At 39.2% G+C, this 18,612-nt stretch overlaps 1 protein-coding gene across 3 annotated transcripts in view; it reads left to right on the top strand.

The window, feature by feature from the left end:
* PLPPR5 (phospholipid phosphatase related 5) overlaps window positions 1-18,612 on the top strand; it is a 90,354-nt gene that overhangs the window by 45,514 nt on the left and 26,228 nt on the right. For all 3 annotated transcript variants that reach the window (XM_088153988.1, XM_007421984.3, XM_088153989.1), the window contains exons 2-3: window positions 493-625; window positions 2,466-2,716. In XM_088153988.1, coding sequence (XP_088010114.1) covers window positions 493-625; window positions 2,466-2,716 — 384 coding nt within the window. The remainder of the gene's footprint in view (window positions 1-492; window positions 626-2,465; window positions 2,717-18,612) is intronic.

The raw sequence follows: 18,612 nt of genomic DNA, 5'->3' as shown, positions 1-18,612 counted from the left end.
ATAACTTCAAACAGTTGCTGAATGAGGCAGTTGCTAAGCAAGGTCTACCTGTACAATTCATTTCTAACCTACACTATCCACATTACAATGTTTACAACAACAGCAGAGCAGCTGAGTCATGGTATCTAAAAATTCCCACCACTGTAAGCGCTAGCATTATGCAGTGTACAAAGTTCAAGCAACATTTATTTTTCTCAATCACAGTCTATCATGAAATGCCAGGGTTCCATAGAACCCCAGTTGAGAAAGGCTGGCCCAGAGAGTAACTTACAATCCAGTATCTCACAACTTGAGCTTTTCTGTGTATTGTGCACAGCCCCTTTCAAGGCTAATGTTAGGCTTTGGTCTTGCTTTAGTTCTTTTCTGGAAAATGAAATGAGCCTTATGGCATCTTTCCCCTGCGAATGGATTTAAATGTTATCTGTATTCTAGTGTTGCCTTGTATTTATGGAATCTAATGCCTCCTTTTTCTTTTTATTGTTTCCTTTCAAGATTATTGTTGGAGAAACTGCAGTGTTTTGCTTACAGATGGCCACACGGGATTTTGAAAACCAAGAAAAAACAATATTAACTGGAGACTGTTGCTATATAAACCCACTTGTGCGCAGGACTGTCAGGTTCCTTGGTAAGAATATTGGGTGTTACTTTCTAATTTTGATGCATTAGGGAGTGTAATTCAGTTATATAAACCTCCTATTCAAATGAATGTTTTTCTGGGTTCTTGTGGCTCCCATATAAATGTAAAACTATAGTCTTAACTCTTATCACTCCCTCTAATAGCAAACCCTGCTCTTGAGTGCTTATAGGATTGAAGCCAAAATGATGCTGCTGAAAAACTAGCATTCACAGTTTGTGTCAGTTCATTGCATCTACTTCTGAGATTCAAGCAACAATATGTTGGCTAGCAAGGTGGTCTCTGGAGTAGAGATCCCAGCTTACATAGAAGAGCATGACCACGGTTGAAGCAAATGTGGATTTTGGTTGCATTTGTGGCACACTGGCTAAATGTGCCAGAAATGACTGATATTTTATTTACTGTTACCAGAGAATGTGCAGGCATGGTGATAGTTAAGGCTGGCAACTAGTCCAGAGCTTCTCTACCTTATTAAAGTTAGAGACTGCTGGGTTTGACAGTCCTGGCCGTTTTCATACAGTTTCTAACCTTCCCCTTCTGGGAGAACGTTGAGAAAGTGGCCATCAGAGCACTCTGGAGGAAACAGATTATCTAGACCCATTTCAGTGGGGTTTCAGACTGGGACATAGTATTGAGATAGCATTGGTTACATTTGTTACTGACCTCTGGTGGAACTGGGATGGCATAGTGCAACCATCCAGGTTCACCTTAATCTCTAAGTGGTTTTCAATATTATTAACCATGGTACCCTTCTGGACCATTTATGGGAATTATGAGTGGAAGGTGCAGTATTGCAGTTCTCCTCCTTCCTTTGTAGTTGGATCCAGGCAGTGTTGGGGGGGAGAAGAATCAAGCCAGAGACCCCTGATATGTGGGGTGTCTCAGGATTTGATGCTGTCACCCCTCCTGTTTAACATTTGCATGAGGCTACCAGGTGAGGCCATTCAACAGTTTGGATCAGCTATCATCAATACACTGATGATATCTCGATCTCAGGCCAACCAGGTCATGCTATCAGGGTCTTATCCCAGTGTTTGGAGGCTGTGCAGGTATGGATGAGGAGGTACAGGTGCAAGCTGAGCTATGGCAAGATTGAGTAGTTGTGGGAATTTGGATCACCTGAGTCTGGGGAGAGAAATAAAGGGTTCCATCTTTAATCCTGAATGCTTGTGCTTCCCCCTTTGGGACTGGTGCACAATTTGAGGGTCTCTTTGGACTCACAGATACTGTTCAGAGGAGGCCAGGAAAGCCTTTGTACAAATTCATCTAGCATACCAGTTGCACCGATATTTGGACCAGGATAATCACACATGCTTGGTCACCTCATGTGTGGACTGAAGATCACTTGGAAGCTGCAGCTGGTACTGAATGCAGTGGCTAAGGGAATTATGGGCGTGCATACCACAGTATGCCAACATAACTTTTCTGTACCATGAACTGAATTGGCTACCAGTAAGATTCTGGATGTGATTTCAGACACTAGTTATCATCTATAGTCCTTCACGGCACAGGGCCATGGGTAGGGCAGAGACAGTTTCATAGGATCAGAGTCCTGCCAGTAAAGAATCAGCCTCCCCCGATTCACCAGCCTACTGCTGTGGCAGGAGAATCTGGAAGAGAGAGGAGCAATGATTCTATCTGTTACAAACAGAACATGCATAAAAATAAATCAAGATTATGGTTAGCATGTCTGCACTGATATGTTGAATGACAGGGCAAGGTTCTGTATTCTTATTTTCACTTAGCAATAGCCCTTTCACCATGCTTATTTGCAAAATATTTTATTGTACTAATAGCAAATTACTTATTTCTTTTTCTTCCCTTTCTTTAGGCATTTATGCATTTGGACTTTTTGCCACAGACATATTTGTAAATGCTGGACAAGTAGTAACTGGGAATCTTGCGCCTCATTTCCTTGCACTTTGCAAACCCAACTACACAGCTCTGGGATGTCAGCAGTTTACACAGTTCATCAGTGGTGCAGAGGCTTGCTCTGGAAATCCTGATCTTATCATGAGAGCCCGAAAAACTTTTCCATCCAAAGAAGCAGCTCTGAGTATATATGCAGCAACATACGTGGCTGTAAGTAAATCAGGCAATTGTGTTCAGGTTGTTGGCCTTTTCCCCAGTTGACTTCAACTTGTTGTAGACAATTCCCACAAGCTTTGCCCAGCCATCATTGCAGCAGTGGGAAACCTGCCTTCATTCTTGTTACATAGGTGCAGCAGTGGCCAGATGATGATATAAGTCACTTGTGAAGAAATGGCCTGTATCAGGCATATTGACTTTGGAACAGTTTAAGTCGGTTTCACTTGTGCAGATGTTCCAGACTGGGGATGGTGATGTGATTGACATTATGGCTATGTATTTCTCTCCTCCAGGGTTTGCACATTCTGTAGTTTATGTCATCCACAGAATCTTTGACCCTACTTTGGGTTCACGCATGGCTCTTTCAGTGTTCAGCTCTCCAGATTCATCGCTTAGGTAACTCAAGATGTCTTAAGAGCCGAATGACCACGTTTTTTTTTTTTCATATGACGTTTTCTCTTTTAAAATCTTAATTTCCAATGCATGCTCTTTGGAGAAGAGAATGAGGGCAATACCACTCCACTTACCACTTAAAATCTCAAACAGCTGCAAAGGGCTAAATATTACTTTTTGATAGCACTGCCTGCTGTTTCAACTTCAAATGATATGTAATAATTAACCCTGTGTAAAGTGGCCTTTGTTTGTCTCAGTGAGGCACTTTGCATTGGGGAGGCGATGTTGGGCTCAGCGAGGCACAGAAGCAATGCTGTTTGCCTTGAGGATGCACTGAAGCAGTCTTACTCACTCTGGTGGGACATCAAGGTGATGTTCTTCTCGCTGAGTGCTTTGTTTCTCCCTGACAGCTTCCTCCAACCCATACAATAGGCAGATAGCAGGGGAGGCTTCAAAAACATTGCAACAATTTCATTTTGCTTTTTTTGAAGGAGACAGCCATGTTGCTTTGTGAAGGAGGTTCAGAAAGTGGCTTCAAAGCTTTGCATATTGTTATCCTTCCAGAGGGTTGCACAGCATTGCTGCAAGAATCCAATAAATGTTATAAAGATAAGGAAGAAGCATACCTAGAGGGCACCTTGATCGCAATCTCACCCAGCCCTGTGCTTGATATCCAGAGAAGGAAGAATCTCCTGTGAATATTTCTCTATCCACTGTTAAAAAATCCTGGTATAGTGGAGCTGAGCATTTCTCATATCTGACTCATGGGCTGTGTGTGGCCCCTTGCAGTTGGCTCTGTGTCCTATTGCAGATACAGTACAGTCATCCCAACTTCATGGCAGCCTGCCTGATAGCATTGTAGTGTTGAGGAGAGAAGCTTCCCCACCATGATAGAAGGTAGCCTGTCAATGAACAGATCAGTCAGCTGACAAAGTGAATGTGGTGAAAGGCTATGTGTATATCTGTGTGCGTATATATAAAATACTGAAAGTTCAGTTACATGTATTATCATATCCTGTTCCTTACTTTCGTTAAAATGTTAAGGATAAATATCATTGTTCTTCCCTTTGTTCTTACATTTCTACATAAAGGTAAACTACAAATCTTTAATCAAGCCACTTGTTTACTTTTTATTTTTTAACAATTGGGATTTATGATTTTGGCTGGCATTGGTATCTAAGCAAATTATTGTCATTGGTGGGATCTAATCTTGGTGGTCTGGCTATCAGGCCATTCACTTAATCTGGGCAAACAAGATACACTTTGGCTTAAGTGTACCCTTTCAACTGCACTGTAGGCAAGGAAACTTGTTATTTTTCTTTCCTATTCCAAAGGAGTAAAGAACTGGTGTGTGGGTGTGTGTGGGTGTTTGACCGCTACGTTGGCTAAGTTGGCAATCAAGTATCAGCTTAGGAAGACTTCTTTGCAGTCTTGGAAGTAGGAGAAGGAGCCTGCTGAGATTATTCTGACCCACCTATCTGGGCATTCTCAAGGTTGAAAGGAAGGCTGAAGTTCTACAGGAGATTTGTGGAGTCCTTGGCAGCCTATCAGAATGATTGATAGTGTGACAGAACAGGTCACAATTCATACAGAGAAGCTCTTGACGCTTCACTAACAGCTACATTATTGAATTCACTATAAGCAGAATAATGGATGAATAAGACTATGTTAAGTCCAAGGGTATGATCTGAAAATCCATGCTGTAACAACCTTGCAGATGTAAAACAAGTCTGATTTTGTCAATAACTAATATTTCGGAAACTTCTGCAAAAGCTTGGTGAAAGAACCACAGGATATAACTATAATAAATAAAGACTGATAAAAATATGCACAGTTGGTAATAAACTCGCTACTAATGTTTTTCTCATTTCAATTTCTATGGGTATATAGTCTGTAAAGATATAGAATGGGAGGTCATATCTTGGATATATAAAGTAAAAAATCTTTGATGCCTGTGACCGTTTGCTGAGGGAGAGTGAGTGCATGTAATAAAAGCTTTTGAGATCCCTGGCATTAGAACAATCCTTTGCTCAAGAAATTCCAGCCAGATCTATTCTGTGCAATTCTGACAAATGTAGATGTTCCTGTTTCAGAGCATAAGCCCTCTGTAGCAGGTATCTGTTATCTTAAGTCTGTGGCTTGTATACCAGAAGCAGGCAGAAAATACTCAGTTTATTTCAAGGACTGGATTTGGCATAGTATGCTGGATCACTTGTAATTAAATCTGCTGTGATTATAACAACATGCAAATCTTGCTTAAATTACTTATCATTGCACCTAGGTTCATTTTTGAATTAGTTTTTCATATGAATTTAAATAATTGACTAAAATACATAAGGAGAGATAAGATCATGCATTTGTTGCAAATTAAGCAGGGGAATATTTTATCCTGTCAAAAAGAATTTTCTTCTTGCTGCCCCATTAATGCTCACGCTTGGTTAGCAGAAAGAAAGATACACATCTTTTCCTTTTTTCTGCTGATGTGGTTTTATGTGGAGTCCCAGTTATCATCTAATTCTTCTGCATGAGTGAAAAACAGCCTTGGCAGGCTGACTTGACCACATTGATGTTGACATCAGGGGGTCTTTTAAACATCCAGAGCAACATGATTACACGTCATTAGTTTGATACATGCTTCATTTAGGTTTGTAAGTTGAAAATCATACATCTGAATTAGTTAGCAGATGATAATTCCAGAGAGAGAAAGAGAGATCTGCGTATTAAATTAGATGCATACATCAATATGTAAAGCTGTATCTCTATATATAATTACTTAGGGATATAAAAGCAGTGGCCACTTTGGGATTGAAATGGCATAAACAACCAAAACATGGTTGAAAAGCGATAAATAGTACATGCTAGCTTCTGTGGTTCTCTGTTCAAAAATCATACAAAAGCCATATATTAAAAGTTGTATTAAAATACATTTATTAGAGAAGGTTGTAAAGGGAAATGAAAGTTATAGATGACAATAGATGTGGATTTTGTAATGTTTTGAATTCCTTTTAAAGAAAAAACAATTTGCAGAGAATGTAATGGAAGAAATACTATAGTACCTGTGACGTTAACACAGACTACATTTAGAATGATCCATATGCTTTTATGTCTACACATAAAGTCCCCCCCCCCTTTGAGAGAGAGAATAAAAACAAAAGCTATCCTGACTTGATAGTTTAGGACAGGAGGTAAAATCAAAGCAACATCTAATGCCCTGTTAAAATGAAAGATAACGGGTAATGTCTTAACAAAGAAAAATAGTTTGGCTCTTAGAAGTCACTTTATACTTATCAACAGAGCAATCAGAATTATTTGGGATAGTTAATGACAACTCTGATACAGAGTTATTTGTAATATCCATATTAGAGTGAATGATGGATAATATTAATTCCTACTTGCATCACAAGACCATCTTCATTTGCAGCACATTATGTTGGTTGGCTAATTCGATGTCCATTTACATTGTGATGTATCCATGTCCTGGTTCACCCCTTCACTCAGTTCATCACAGTTGCTGTATTATCTGGCCAGTATACATAAAGGCCAGATGTCTGGATCAATCCCTTTCTCTTGGCTGTGCCACAAATGGAAGTACGTTTGTGCACATGGAACAGTACTTTCATATGCTCTTTACATGGCTTAGGGTGTAATGAATGAGAGGTAGGCAATCACAGACCCCATACTTTAGGCTTGAATTCTGCCCTTCCCAAAGACTTTCACAAAATCATAGAGTTGGAAGACGCATGAAGGTAATCTAGTCCAATCCCTGTTCGAGTCAGGATTTACAATGTAGGATTTATTTATAGCATCCTTAGCAGATAGTTAAAATATATGAGTAATTATATCTCCCATGCTAGTCAGTATTGCAACTGAACCCCAAATTTGGTAGTCATTTGGTACATGACTACCAAATTGTCTTTTAAAAGGTACTTTCAGAAGTATATTACTTCCTTAGTTCAAACAAATTGAAATCTGTATTGTAGATAATTACAATTCGATTTTTGTTGTATAAAACTAGATTGTTCCTGCTCAGTTGTTCCAAATCTAGGGAACAGAGTGGCACTGAAAGCTCTGTGAATGTAATTCACATACAGTATATATTCAATATATTGCTTAGCCATTTTTCATATCTTAAGGTGGCTAATATAAAACACATAATCATTGATTTCAAGTCCATAGAATCATAAATAATACTTAAATTTGTTTAAAGAACTAATGAAAATAAGCCACATTAAAACTGAAATATTCAGTAATAACAGCATGAATAGAATAAATGTATGGCAGGTTAATAAGGGTATAGGTGGTCCTTCAGGTATCATGGGCTCTTGATTAAAGTTTATTCCAGAATTTTGAAGTGACCCTGAAAACACACCACTAGTCAGTACAACTGGCACAAAATTGGAGAACCATAATCTTACTGTGTATCCCCAAGTGAGTATCAGCCAATGTTTCCAAATATGCAGAGTGTCTAATGTTACTAGAGTGCATAATGCACACATAACTGGGAATAGATCTCTTTCCTGGTTATAAGTTTACAGGTGATGTGTTATTCAAAGTTGTTGAAGCAAAGTTTTGTTTCCACACCACAGTTTTGAATCCAAAAGGACTTCTAAGTTCCCTCATTCTATATTTATATAGGTCTTTACCCAGATCAGAAGTGTTTCCATCTTATCTGAATTAAACTAACACCTTTATATAAATCAAGGATGGAGAAAATACACTCCTATCAGCCTTTGCAATGACCAGTGGTGAGAGGTAGTAAGAGTTGTAGTCCAGTAAAATCTATCTGCTCCTGCTGTGGATAGTGAAAAGAGTTACTGGCATTCATTCATACATACATACTGTACATACTACTATTTAGAGTCTCCCTGGCTTCTAATGACTCTGGGCACCTTACAGTTGAAAAAGGAAAGAAAAATACAACATAATAGAGAAGAAACCATGAGTGACCCAAAGACAAACCTATAAACAAAGAAAACCCCATCTATTAGGGACTCAACCATCATCTTGCCCCAAAGCCTGAGAGAATAGCCAGGTCTTTAATAACTTCCTGAACATCAGGAGGATGGGAACTCCTCTTCCCCAAAATGTGTTTCTCTCATTGAAGAGAACATCAAACAATGCAGTCTTTAAATAAATGGCATTAATTTCTGTATGGCCCTGTCCACAGAACTACAGTCCCACTAATCTAACTGTGCTACAACTGCTTTTATCCTGTCAACCCATTTTCCTCATACTCGACAGGTCTTTACTACTGGTTATTTAAGGAAGAATGTTACAGTGAAAATATTTTCCCTCTTCTGAGTTCAAGTAAAAGTAAGAATGAATGACGAGTCAGATCTAACAAAGCAGATTCATCATATATTCTTTTGTGGTCTAAATCCCCCTTATAAATTAATTATTCCAAATGTTAAGATGGGTGGACAGGATAAAGTGGCAAGGATTTTTTGTTTGGTTTTGTTTTCTCAGTAGTGTATTCTCTAATATTTAAGAAAACTGGAATGGCTTGAAGAGTTATTTAATTCATGTGATATTTTTCCAAAAAGCGCTGTACTGTATTTGTTCTTTGATATCTTTAGTGCTTCTGATGTTCCAGTTTTATGTTATTGCTAACAGTGTTACAAAATTGCATCAAATGTGACATGAAATACTTCCTGTAGGCCTGAATTACTGCCAGACATGGCCCATTGATCATATACAATGGTCCTATAAACGTTAAGTGAATATCCTATTTTTGCTCACTACCTCTAGCTGAAACAAAACAGTAAACCAGGGGTTGTTTAGAACGTGTATTTGGCTTCATGGGAATACTGGAGAGCTAGGTAAAGATACACATTTATTTTATTTAAACTATTGTGCAAGGTCAACAAACAGAATCATACTAGCCAGCAGAGCTTACTTAACCTCCTCATTCAAATGCCTGGAGGGACAGCCAGGTCATCAATGCCTTATGAAAGACAAATAGGGTTGGGGTCTTCTGAGTCTCCAGAGGGATGCTGTTCTAGAGGGAAAGTGTTGCAACATACAAAAATGGTCTGTTTAAATGATAGGAAGTTGGGTGAGACCAGCTAGTAGTCCTACATATGTAGGGAGAGAAGAGTCACTTGGTCATCAATTCTCCTGGGCTGCCAGAAATACTTTGGAGAGAACAGGGAACTTGAAGACTGATATGAGTTGAAGTAGATAGGGTGTGCCTGGCCTCTTAGCCTTTTAGAGGAATCTGGAGTCTGCTAGAATCTGGAACTGTACAAAGGGGACGTGAGCACCCAACAGTGGATGAGCTTGGGAGATCTGGCAGCAGACTCCAGCTCTGCCTTGAAATTTCAAACCTTTGGCCACTCACTTTTTCACCCTAGCTAATCTCAGAGCTGTTATGGGATGAGTCACCCTGAAGCTTTTTGTACCATGAGTGTGATAGTAGTGAAAATAAATACACACCTTCTCTTTCTCTTCCCTGCCCAGACTTTTGTCTGCTTTCCCCCCAAATCTATATGGCCTTCAGATTAAGAGATATGATTAATGTTATGTTTCATGTGCCTTTGTCCTTCTTAACTGTTTCCAGCATCTGTTCTAACTCTTAAACTTTTAAAATATCTTAGCATATTGTTTTATTAACAATAGATTCTCCCCTTTTTTGTGGCTGCTTAGTGTGGGTGGCTGCTGCTATGGAAACTTTTTTTTTCACCTGCTAGTCAGCCTTTTCCCAACAGCTTGGGTGTTGCCTATTTGTGAAACTTTATTATTATTTTACACTAGCCTTCCCCACCTGGTGCCCTCACATGTATTGGGCTGCAGTTCTCTTTAGTCCATCCAGTACACTGGCCATGCTGGGTGGGATTCCTGGAAGCTACAGGCCAATATATCGAGAGGTTCCACATTGAAGAAGAATGTTTCACACTGTTATTTTAACCAAGTACTTCTTAGAAAAGATGGAACTGTTGCTTACATTTAGGTTACTTCTCTATCTGGTTTCACATAAAGAACGCTCTAAATCTCTTTCTTTCAGTAAGTTGATACACTAACAAAATGCATTTAGCAATCTGAAATATGAATCTTGCCCTCATCAAATCTGAGTTAGATCAGTCTTTGGGTTTTTTCCCCTCTAATGTGTCTTATCAAAGTTTTCATCCCAGCCAACATTTTTTTAAACTTGAATGATCTTGTCCAACAATGCAGTTTAGTAATTTGAGGGCCTACAGATTTTCAAGTTGTCCAATTTCATACACATAACTTATATCCCTCCCACCCATCTACCCTTTTACATGCATAGCCATTGCAGGCTTTACAACTGCTTCTGCAGCAAGGAGAGAGTAAATGGAGTGGAAAGCTGAAATAGATGTAAGGAAATAAGGGAAGAATCTTGGAAACTGATCAGTTCATACCTCTGGCAGAAGAAAAAATAATGAAAGAGGAAGAAAGAGGAATCAGAAAATGATCAAAAACCTGGCAATAGGGCTCTGTCCCTCCTTCCATAGGATGCTTAGCGGGAAAGAGAAAAGTGACAGTATGGGGTGACAAAAAAGGAGAGGAAGAGAATGGGATAAAGAAAAATACTCTTCTTGCTTCAGCTTCTCCCACTGCCAGCTAATGTCCCCCAGTCCGGTTATCTCTATGTGAAAATGTCCTTAACAGACACCCCCACTTCAAACATTCTCAAAAAGTGAGGATTTGCATCCTCTTACAAAGGATTAGTAAATCAACAGATTGGAAGGTGCAGCAACTGTCTTTCTTTTTGTTTGACAGTGTTAAAAGTAGGGCTACCAGATCTGGGCAACTACTAGATGGTAGCTGAAAGTTAGAGCTTCCTGTATCTCTTTGCTGCCATCTGGTAGCCATCCATATTTTTGTAGCCAAAATATGGTAATCATTATTATAAGGACAGAAGCACCAGGCCAGAGGTCCAGAGGGTGTAATGGTATGTGGGAATGACCTTGGGAGACAGGGAGGAGAGACACAGCCAAAGAAAGATACTAAGAAGTGGCTTCCGACATTTTTCACAGCAGTTATAAGTACAATTATATTTTAATTTATCTCTCTAAAGTTACATCATACTTCTCATCTTTCTATAATCTATCCTGTCTAATAAAGCCATAAATCACAAGTTCATTTTTTTCATTTTTACACAGAAGGTCCATAAGGGGATTCCAGTCACCAGTAAATGTAGATATTGTCTTTTCTTTAATCAAAGAAGTTAGTTTGTCCATCTGAGCAAGGTCTGTCAACTTCACCAACCATTCCTCCATAAAGAGTAGTGTTGAATCTTTTCATCTTTGTGCATATAATAGTCTTGCCGCAATAATCCTATATTGAAATAATAATCTATGAGTTTTTTCTAACTCTGTATCCATCAATCCTAAAAGGAAAAGTTCTGGCTTCGATTGAATATTAATCTTTAAAATCCCTATATCAATGTGTGTATTTGAATCCAGTTTTTTTTAAGCTTTTTTACATGTACACCAAGCATGATAAAATGTCCCTTCACATTGTTCACATTTTGAACATTTGAAATGCCTTTATACATTCTAGATAATTTCGCTGGTGTCATGTACTAACGATACATCATTTTATAAAAATTCTCTTTAAGATGATAGTGTAATGTAAATTTCAACTGTTTTAACCACATATTTTCCCATTGATATATCTGTATGTTATAACCAAAATTCTTAGTCCACTTTATCATACATTCTTTAACCTCTTCTTCCTCTGTTTCAAATTTCAACCAAAATGTATACATTTTAGCAATTACATGTTCATCATCAGTGCACAATTGTATTTCAAATTCTGTCTTACTTTGCTCTATTCCATAAATCTTTTTGTTCATTTTGAATCTTTCAATAACTGTATATGGGAAGACCATTGACAACTATATCCTTCTGCTATTAATTGCTCTCTTGATTTAATTTTAAATTCCCCTTGATAGTTTTCCAGTAATTCCTGGTACGTCGACCATTTGTCTTTGCCTGCTGTTTCTCTTCTGTGATATGCTTCTTGAGCTGAGATACACAAAGGTGTTTTTGGGCACAACCTGGGTTTATATCTATTCCATATTTTCAATATGGGATGTCTAATACAACAATTTCTGAAATCCGCATTAACTTTATTGTACCATAAATATCCATGCCATCCAAGCTGTCTAACTCTAAAAATCTCTTGTTTCTCAACAACATCCATTCTTTCATCCAGACCAAACAACAAGCTGCAAAATACAACTTCAAATCCAGTAAACCTCCTCCTTCTCTTACCTTTGCATCTTGTAACACTTTATATTTAACTTGTGTTTTTTTCCCGTGCCATATAAATTTAGATATATCTTTTTGCCATTGTTTAAATGGTACATCAGTTGTCAAAACAGGTATTGTCTGAAACAAAAACATCATTCTTGGCAAAACATTAATTTTTATCACAGAGATTCTCTCCAACAGTGACAATTTTAATTTCTCCATCTTAACACGTCCTTCTTAATTTCATTCCATGTCTTAACATAATTATTTTGAAATAATATACAATTCATATTTGTCATAGTAATACCCAAGTATTTTATTTTATTTCTCAATCTTAAAACCAGATTTCTCCATCAGTTCTATTTGATTTTCTAATGTCATATTTTTGTGAACATCTTTTGTCTTCTGATTATTAATCTTAAAGTGTCAGGCCTAGCCCAAGGAATTCCAGGAGACCATGCAGATTCAGTTCAGCAATGTTTATTAGCTACGACCTCTAGCAAGAATCTTCCCAGACTGAAACTTAGTTCCCACAGTCAGCCAGTGAAAACAGAGTGAATTCCTCAGGGAGGTGCCAGCTTCATCCTCTTATCTCTTCCTCGCCCCTCAGGAGATGAAAGAGGATGTTTCCCTCCCTGAGTGTGGCCTTCATAATTCCATTCCATCACATCACCCCTCCCTCCATCTTCATCCTCCCCCTTGGAGTTCTCAGCAGAACTTGGCAAAGGCAGGAGGGACGACATGTCAGGTGATGATGGTCTTTCAGTACCTCCTGCCTCCTCCATACAGCCTTCCGATGGGTCCTGAAAAACAGCTACAACATTAGCAGAATCAGCCCCCCTCCCTCCTACCATCTGCAAACCTGAAGTAGAAGGCTGTGGGCTGCCAGCTTGAGTCTGCTCCTCCCTTAAATTCCCCACCAAGCATTCTTCTTGCTGATTAACTGCTGGTGTTCCGGGCAGCGCTCGAGGCTTCGGCTTGCTAGGGAAACACCTATGGAAGTCAATGACCAGCTCCGGGGCATGAACGTTCTTTGCATTCTCCCAAGAACGGTCTGCTTCGGGGTAACCCCTCCAATGAATCAAATATTGAATTCCCTTTCCTCTCCTGTGAGAGTCCAATATTGCCTCCACCTCGTATTCCTGCTCTCCTTCGACCACAACCGGAGGGGGTGGGGATGAGTGCATTCTCAAGGGACTTGGTGGGGCCTCCTTAACTAATAAGGAGTGGTGAAAAACCGGATGGACCTTCATCAATGAAGGCAGCTGCAATCGAAAGGCTAAGTTATTCACCTGCTGCAAGACTTTGTATGGTCCGACGAACCGGTCATTCAATTTTCTGGATGGCCTGTTGGAAGCTAGAAACTTAGCAGACAACCACACTTTGTCCCCCACTGAAATCAGTGGACCTGCCTGCCTGAGGGTATCAACAGTCCTCTTGTACGCCTCTTTCGCCTTTGCTAAGTGATCCCGCAACAGTTGTTGAGCTGGTTGCAGGTTATTAATCTGTGCATCCACTTGCTGCTGATGCTGTAGTAGGGCTGCTGCCAATAACTGTAGTGTCAAATTAGCTCCCTGTGGATCTATTGCCATGATGTAACTCCTTCTTCTGGAAGGTAGTATGAGTCTGGGAAGATTGATGTCAGGCCTAGCCCAAGGAACTCCAGGAGACCATGCAGATTCAGTTCAGCAATGTTTATTAGCTATGACCTCTAGCAAGAATCTTCCCAGACTGAAACTTAGTTCCCACAGTCAGCCAGTGAAAACAGAGTGAATTCCTCAGGGAGGTGCCAGCCTCATCCTCTTATCTCTTCCTCGCCCCTCAGGAGACGAAAGAGGATGTTTCCCTCCCTGAGTGTGGCCTTCATAATTCCATTCCATCATCTCCAGCCTGCTAACATTCCAAAATCTTTTAATTTTCACATTAATGTTTCTACTCCCTCTAGTGGATCTTCCAAAACTGACACCGAATCATCCACAAATGCCCTTAACTTATAAGTTTCTTTTTTAATCTTAAGTCTCATAATTCTCTCATCTTGACTTATGGGAATGGTTAAAGACAACTTAGCCCACAGCAGGAATGTGGATGGTCAAGTGGCTCAGAAGGGACCCTCCCTAGTTTCTTGGGTTGTAAAGGGGATGGGGGGGTGGGGGGGGAGAAATGTACTTTCAGACTTGCAAGATTCTGTGAATGTAACCTTACAATAAAGAGAATGAGGTTATCTGGCTGTGCTTCCTGTCTAATCTACCTTGCAAGGCTGTCAGAGGGATAGTTAAAAGTCTTGCTCCCAGTCTCCCTGCATATTCATAAGAGAAGTAAAGCAGATGGGACATGAGCAGATATACACATAACCTGGTCTTTTTCTACTGGGTTTGCTTCTTTTCTGAAACCCATGACGATGATGATGATGATGATGATGATGATGATGATGATGATGATGATGATGATGATGTTGTTGTTGTTGTTGTTATTATTATTATTATTATTATTGGACTCCTTTCCCTATTAGCTGCTTCTCTTCAGTATGAAATATTGCCACGGCTGTGATTTTTGACAACAGCAGAAGGTGTTACACTAATTGGCTTATACCACCAAGCAATTGATATTTTGTCCAGTTGTGCAAAGTCCTTCTACATTCTCCTTGTCTCAAATATGGGGGGGACGTTGCAGGACCATCTCAGCTACAGTTTAATCAGTACAATGATGCCAGAACTGCCTTCTCCCTCAATTTCAGATGATGAATCTTTCAGCCATGCTGCCTTTCCCACTTTCTGAGTGCGTGTGTGTGGCTGGGTGATGAATAGCTGGTGGTGGGCTATCGATCCAAATACAGATGGAGGTGGTCCCATGGGAAACATTGAGAAACTATTTATTTATTTATTTAACATATTTATATAGCCACCCATATCACATACAGTGACTCTGGGCAGCGTACAACAATTAAAAAGAATAAATACATAAAAACAATTACAAATAAAAAACTATAAAAGCACACAAAACAGCACACTATGCTATGCCTTCACATGTGCCCCTTGGAAATAGGACTGTACATTTAAGATAGACAGACATGTCTTACATGTTTAGGCATGGACTTTTTTTGTATTCACAGCTGTTTTCAGCTAAGTCACAAAGCAGCCAGTGTGTGCAGCTATCTTATATAGTGCACAATAATGAAGTGACTTCCCCTTCAGAACTTTTAATTGGCCGAGATGCCTGCCTGTCATCACAGGTCAACTCCATTCTTGGGAAACCACCTTTCAGATTGTGCTGGTGCCCAAATGTCTTGTCCTAGAGACACATTCATGATTTATATAATATTCATATTTGCTGCACACTCATGTGTTTTCTCATCTGTACATTTAAAGTAGAAAGAAAAAATACAATACATTCTTCTAATACAGAGCATTGTGGTTTTCTTTACTTTTATGGGCCACCTTTCCTGCTATGAGGACTTCATATTGATGGTGGGGAGGGCCAAAGCCAAAACCATTCTTGCATTCTTTGTGCATCTTTCATTGTAGCCAGTATGTGTGTTCTAAGAGTGAAAGAGAGAGGGAAGAGAAAGAAATTGAGAGCAAGGGGAATAAGAGAATGGAATTGCTAGATGGAATCTAAAACGATGACATCTCCCAATATTTTTACTGATTTTTATCTTCCCCCCCCCTTTTTTTCTTTCTCATTAAATGATTACATGCATCTGGGTTTTTTTGAACAGTGACAAATAGTGGTGATAGCAATAATAATATCATGCTTTGAGTTTTATAAGATTTCTAGTTATTTCTTAAGATACAATGAACTTAGTTCTATATATTGAATGAAATAATGAATTTTAAGTTTTATAATAATTGTAAACTATTTATTTATTGATATTTTATTCTTTATCCACTATGTCATTTTCTATCTTTTTTTCCCTTTTATGTAGCTATGTATTCTGTTCCTTTGAAGGTTTTAATATATACATTATTTTTTTAAAAAGAGAGAGAGAATGGAATTGCTGGCATAGGTAGAAGGAGTTATTTCAGCATCAAGGGCCAACATCAAGTTCCAGATGTTTGGGTTTAGTTCTGAACAGAACTGCAACAAAATCAGCTCCATTTACAAGTTCTACCATTGCTATTCTCTAAAAGCCCTTTTCTGTCTCCCTTTGAAATAAAGCGGCAACCCCATTCTTCCTACTAGCTCCCAAATTTCAGGCAGGGAATGAGTGGCTTCCACTTTATGATAACACAGTTGCTTGTGCAGTCCCAGCTGTTCCCATTTTACCTTTTCCTCTTGCTTCTCTCCCACTGATGGCACAAGATCTCTTCTGCCTCCTCCCTTAACCTGCATGGAACCCAAGTATGCTGGGTTTCAGGGTTAATAGTAGCAGAAGAAGGGAAGAAAGATGGGAAAAATTTAATTACAACTGAAAGAAGCAAAAAGTCTTATCTTCCTTCCCTCACAGTGCCCTGTGAATTGTTATCCCAAATGCTCACCTGATTAAGGAAAATACCCGAAGAGTATTTGCCCTAAAAAGGGGGCATGGCTGTAGAGTCTCATTTTTCAGCTGTTCCCATCTATCAGCTGAGCAGAAGGACTCTGCAGCCAAGTCTCTTCTTTCCTGCTGTTTGAATGTTTTTCACCAACCAGCTGAGCAAGAGGGACCAGGTAGCACGGCTACATCTGAATACACCATAGGGTAGTTATACTCTGCAGGTCACCAAACTCTCATTAGTCTAGGGAAGAGCAGAGTAGAGACAGGGAATGGGTCATTGGCTTGTCTGCTGTGTGTTTGGAAATTCATGACTTTTTCAGTATGTGCAACAACATTTCTTCCATAAGAATTATGAAGGTTGGAATGAGTGCAAAATCAGCCACCATTCTAGTTTTGTTTAACGAAGAGTTGTGTTAATGAAATTTACACATGAAATTTAAAGGCAAAGCTATGGTCATTGACCATAATTTGAATTTGGCTTCTTCCCCAAGTAGTGTTCATGTATACTACTCCTATCTAGCATTAATATTATAATCTCACATAGTATTTAGTTGCATATATACAAAGTAAGTCATTGCCATTTATTGTTTAAGTTGCATATATAGTATTAACCCCATCTTTATTATTGCAATGTACAGTACCTAGGGCTGCCCTGGAAAAGTGCCTGGAAACTTTTGGTGCTGCTAACTGATATAGAATACTAGGATCGTATGATTCTTGATTTGCACTGGCTACAAATTACTTACCGGGCATAATTCATATATAATACATAATACTAATCTTTAAAGCTCTAAACCATCTAGAACCTGACTATCTGCAGAATCATCTGTTCTGTTATGAACTACCTAGTTCACATGTGGTGGAGCTAATATCACAGAGAACCCTGTCAACTTCCTCAAAGTCTGCAGCTTTAGGAACTTCCCAGATACCATTGCAAGACATTGTCTCTGTTACCTCATTGGATTTTGTCCACCTGGCTTTCAAGTCAGAGTTAATATGAGGTATTTCATCCATGAAATGTTCAGCCAGATTTATACTGAATAGGTCTTTCAGTCCATCTTTCCTTTATATGGTAAAAAGACATTCTAAATAGTGCAGCCAGCTGACATTCTGCAGACACAGTAAGGGTGGAGAAGTGAGCACACTTCACTGCCCTTACCACCATAGGAAAGATTCCAATTTGAATCCATACCTATGTCTGGTTAAACTCACTTCTGTTTTTCTGTTAGTATCACTTGAGATGTCTCTTTGTTCATTTCATTTCCCAGAACTTCTCAGAAAACCAGGGGATAGCTTGAGATCAGCAGGAAGGGAGAGGTCACTAAGGGATAATCCTATCTAACATCTGGTTACCTCTGTGTTTCAGAGGTCAGCATAGAACCCAAGAAAAGAAGTTACTGGGAAATTCCCCAAATGTCCAGAAACCCTCTCAATCCATCAGATACCTGGGATGGGTCATATTAATTGGCTCTTTCTCCCTATGGAGGTACTAAACAAGCTGGGTGACCTGGGGCCAGTCACTCTCTCTCAGCCCTAGGATGAAGCAAAGCACTTCTGAAATCTTGCCAAGAAAACTACAGGGACTTTTCCAGGCAGCCGCCAGGAGTCAACAATGACTCAAAGGACCAAATAATAATAATAACAACATTTTTTTCTTGCTCATTTAAGTTGCCTTGATTTAAATCATCATGCTAGGAAACAACATTTTCCTAGTTTTTATTTTACAAGCCATTTTTTTCAGCAGATAACTTGTCATTTCCAATCTTCCGATATAAGTCATCAAGATTTTTCTGACCTCTAGTGGC

Source organism: Python bivittatus, unplaced genomic scaffold, assembly GCF_059951505.1.
Source record: "Python bivittatus isolate LINGU-HERP-01145 unplaced genomic scaffold, Pbiv_v1 ctg000700_np1212, whole genome shotgun sequence".
Classification (NCBI taxonomy): Eukaryota; Metazoa; Chordata; class Lepidosauria; order Squamata; family Pythonidae; genus Python; species Python bivittatus.
The sequence above is the reverse complement of the archived record's forward strand: the minus strand, read 5'-3'. Positions and strand labels throughout refer to the sequence as shown.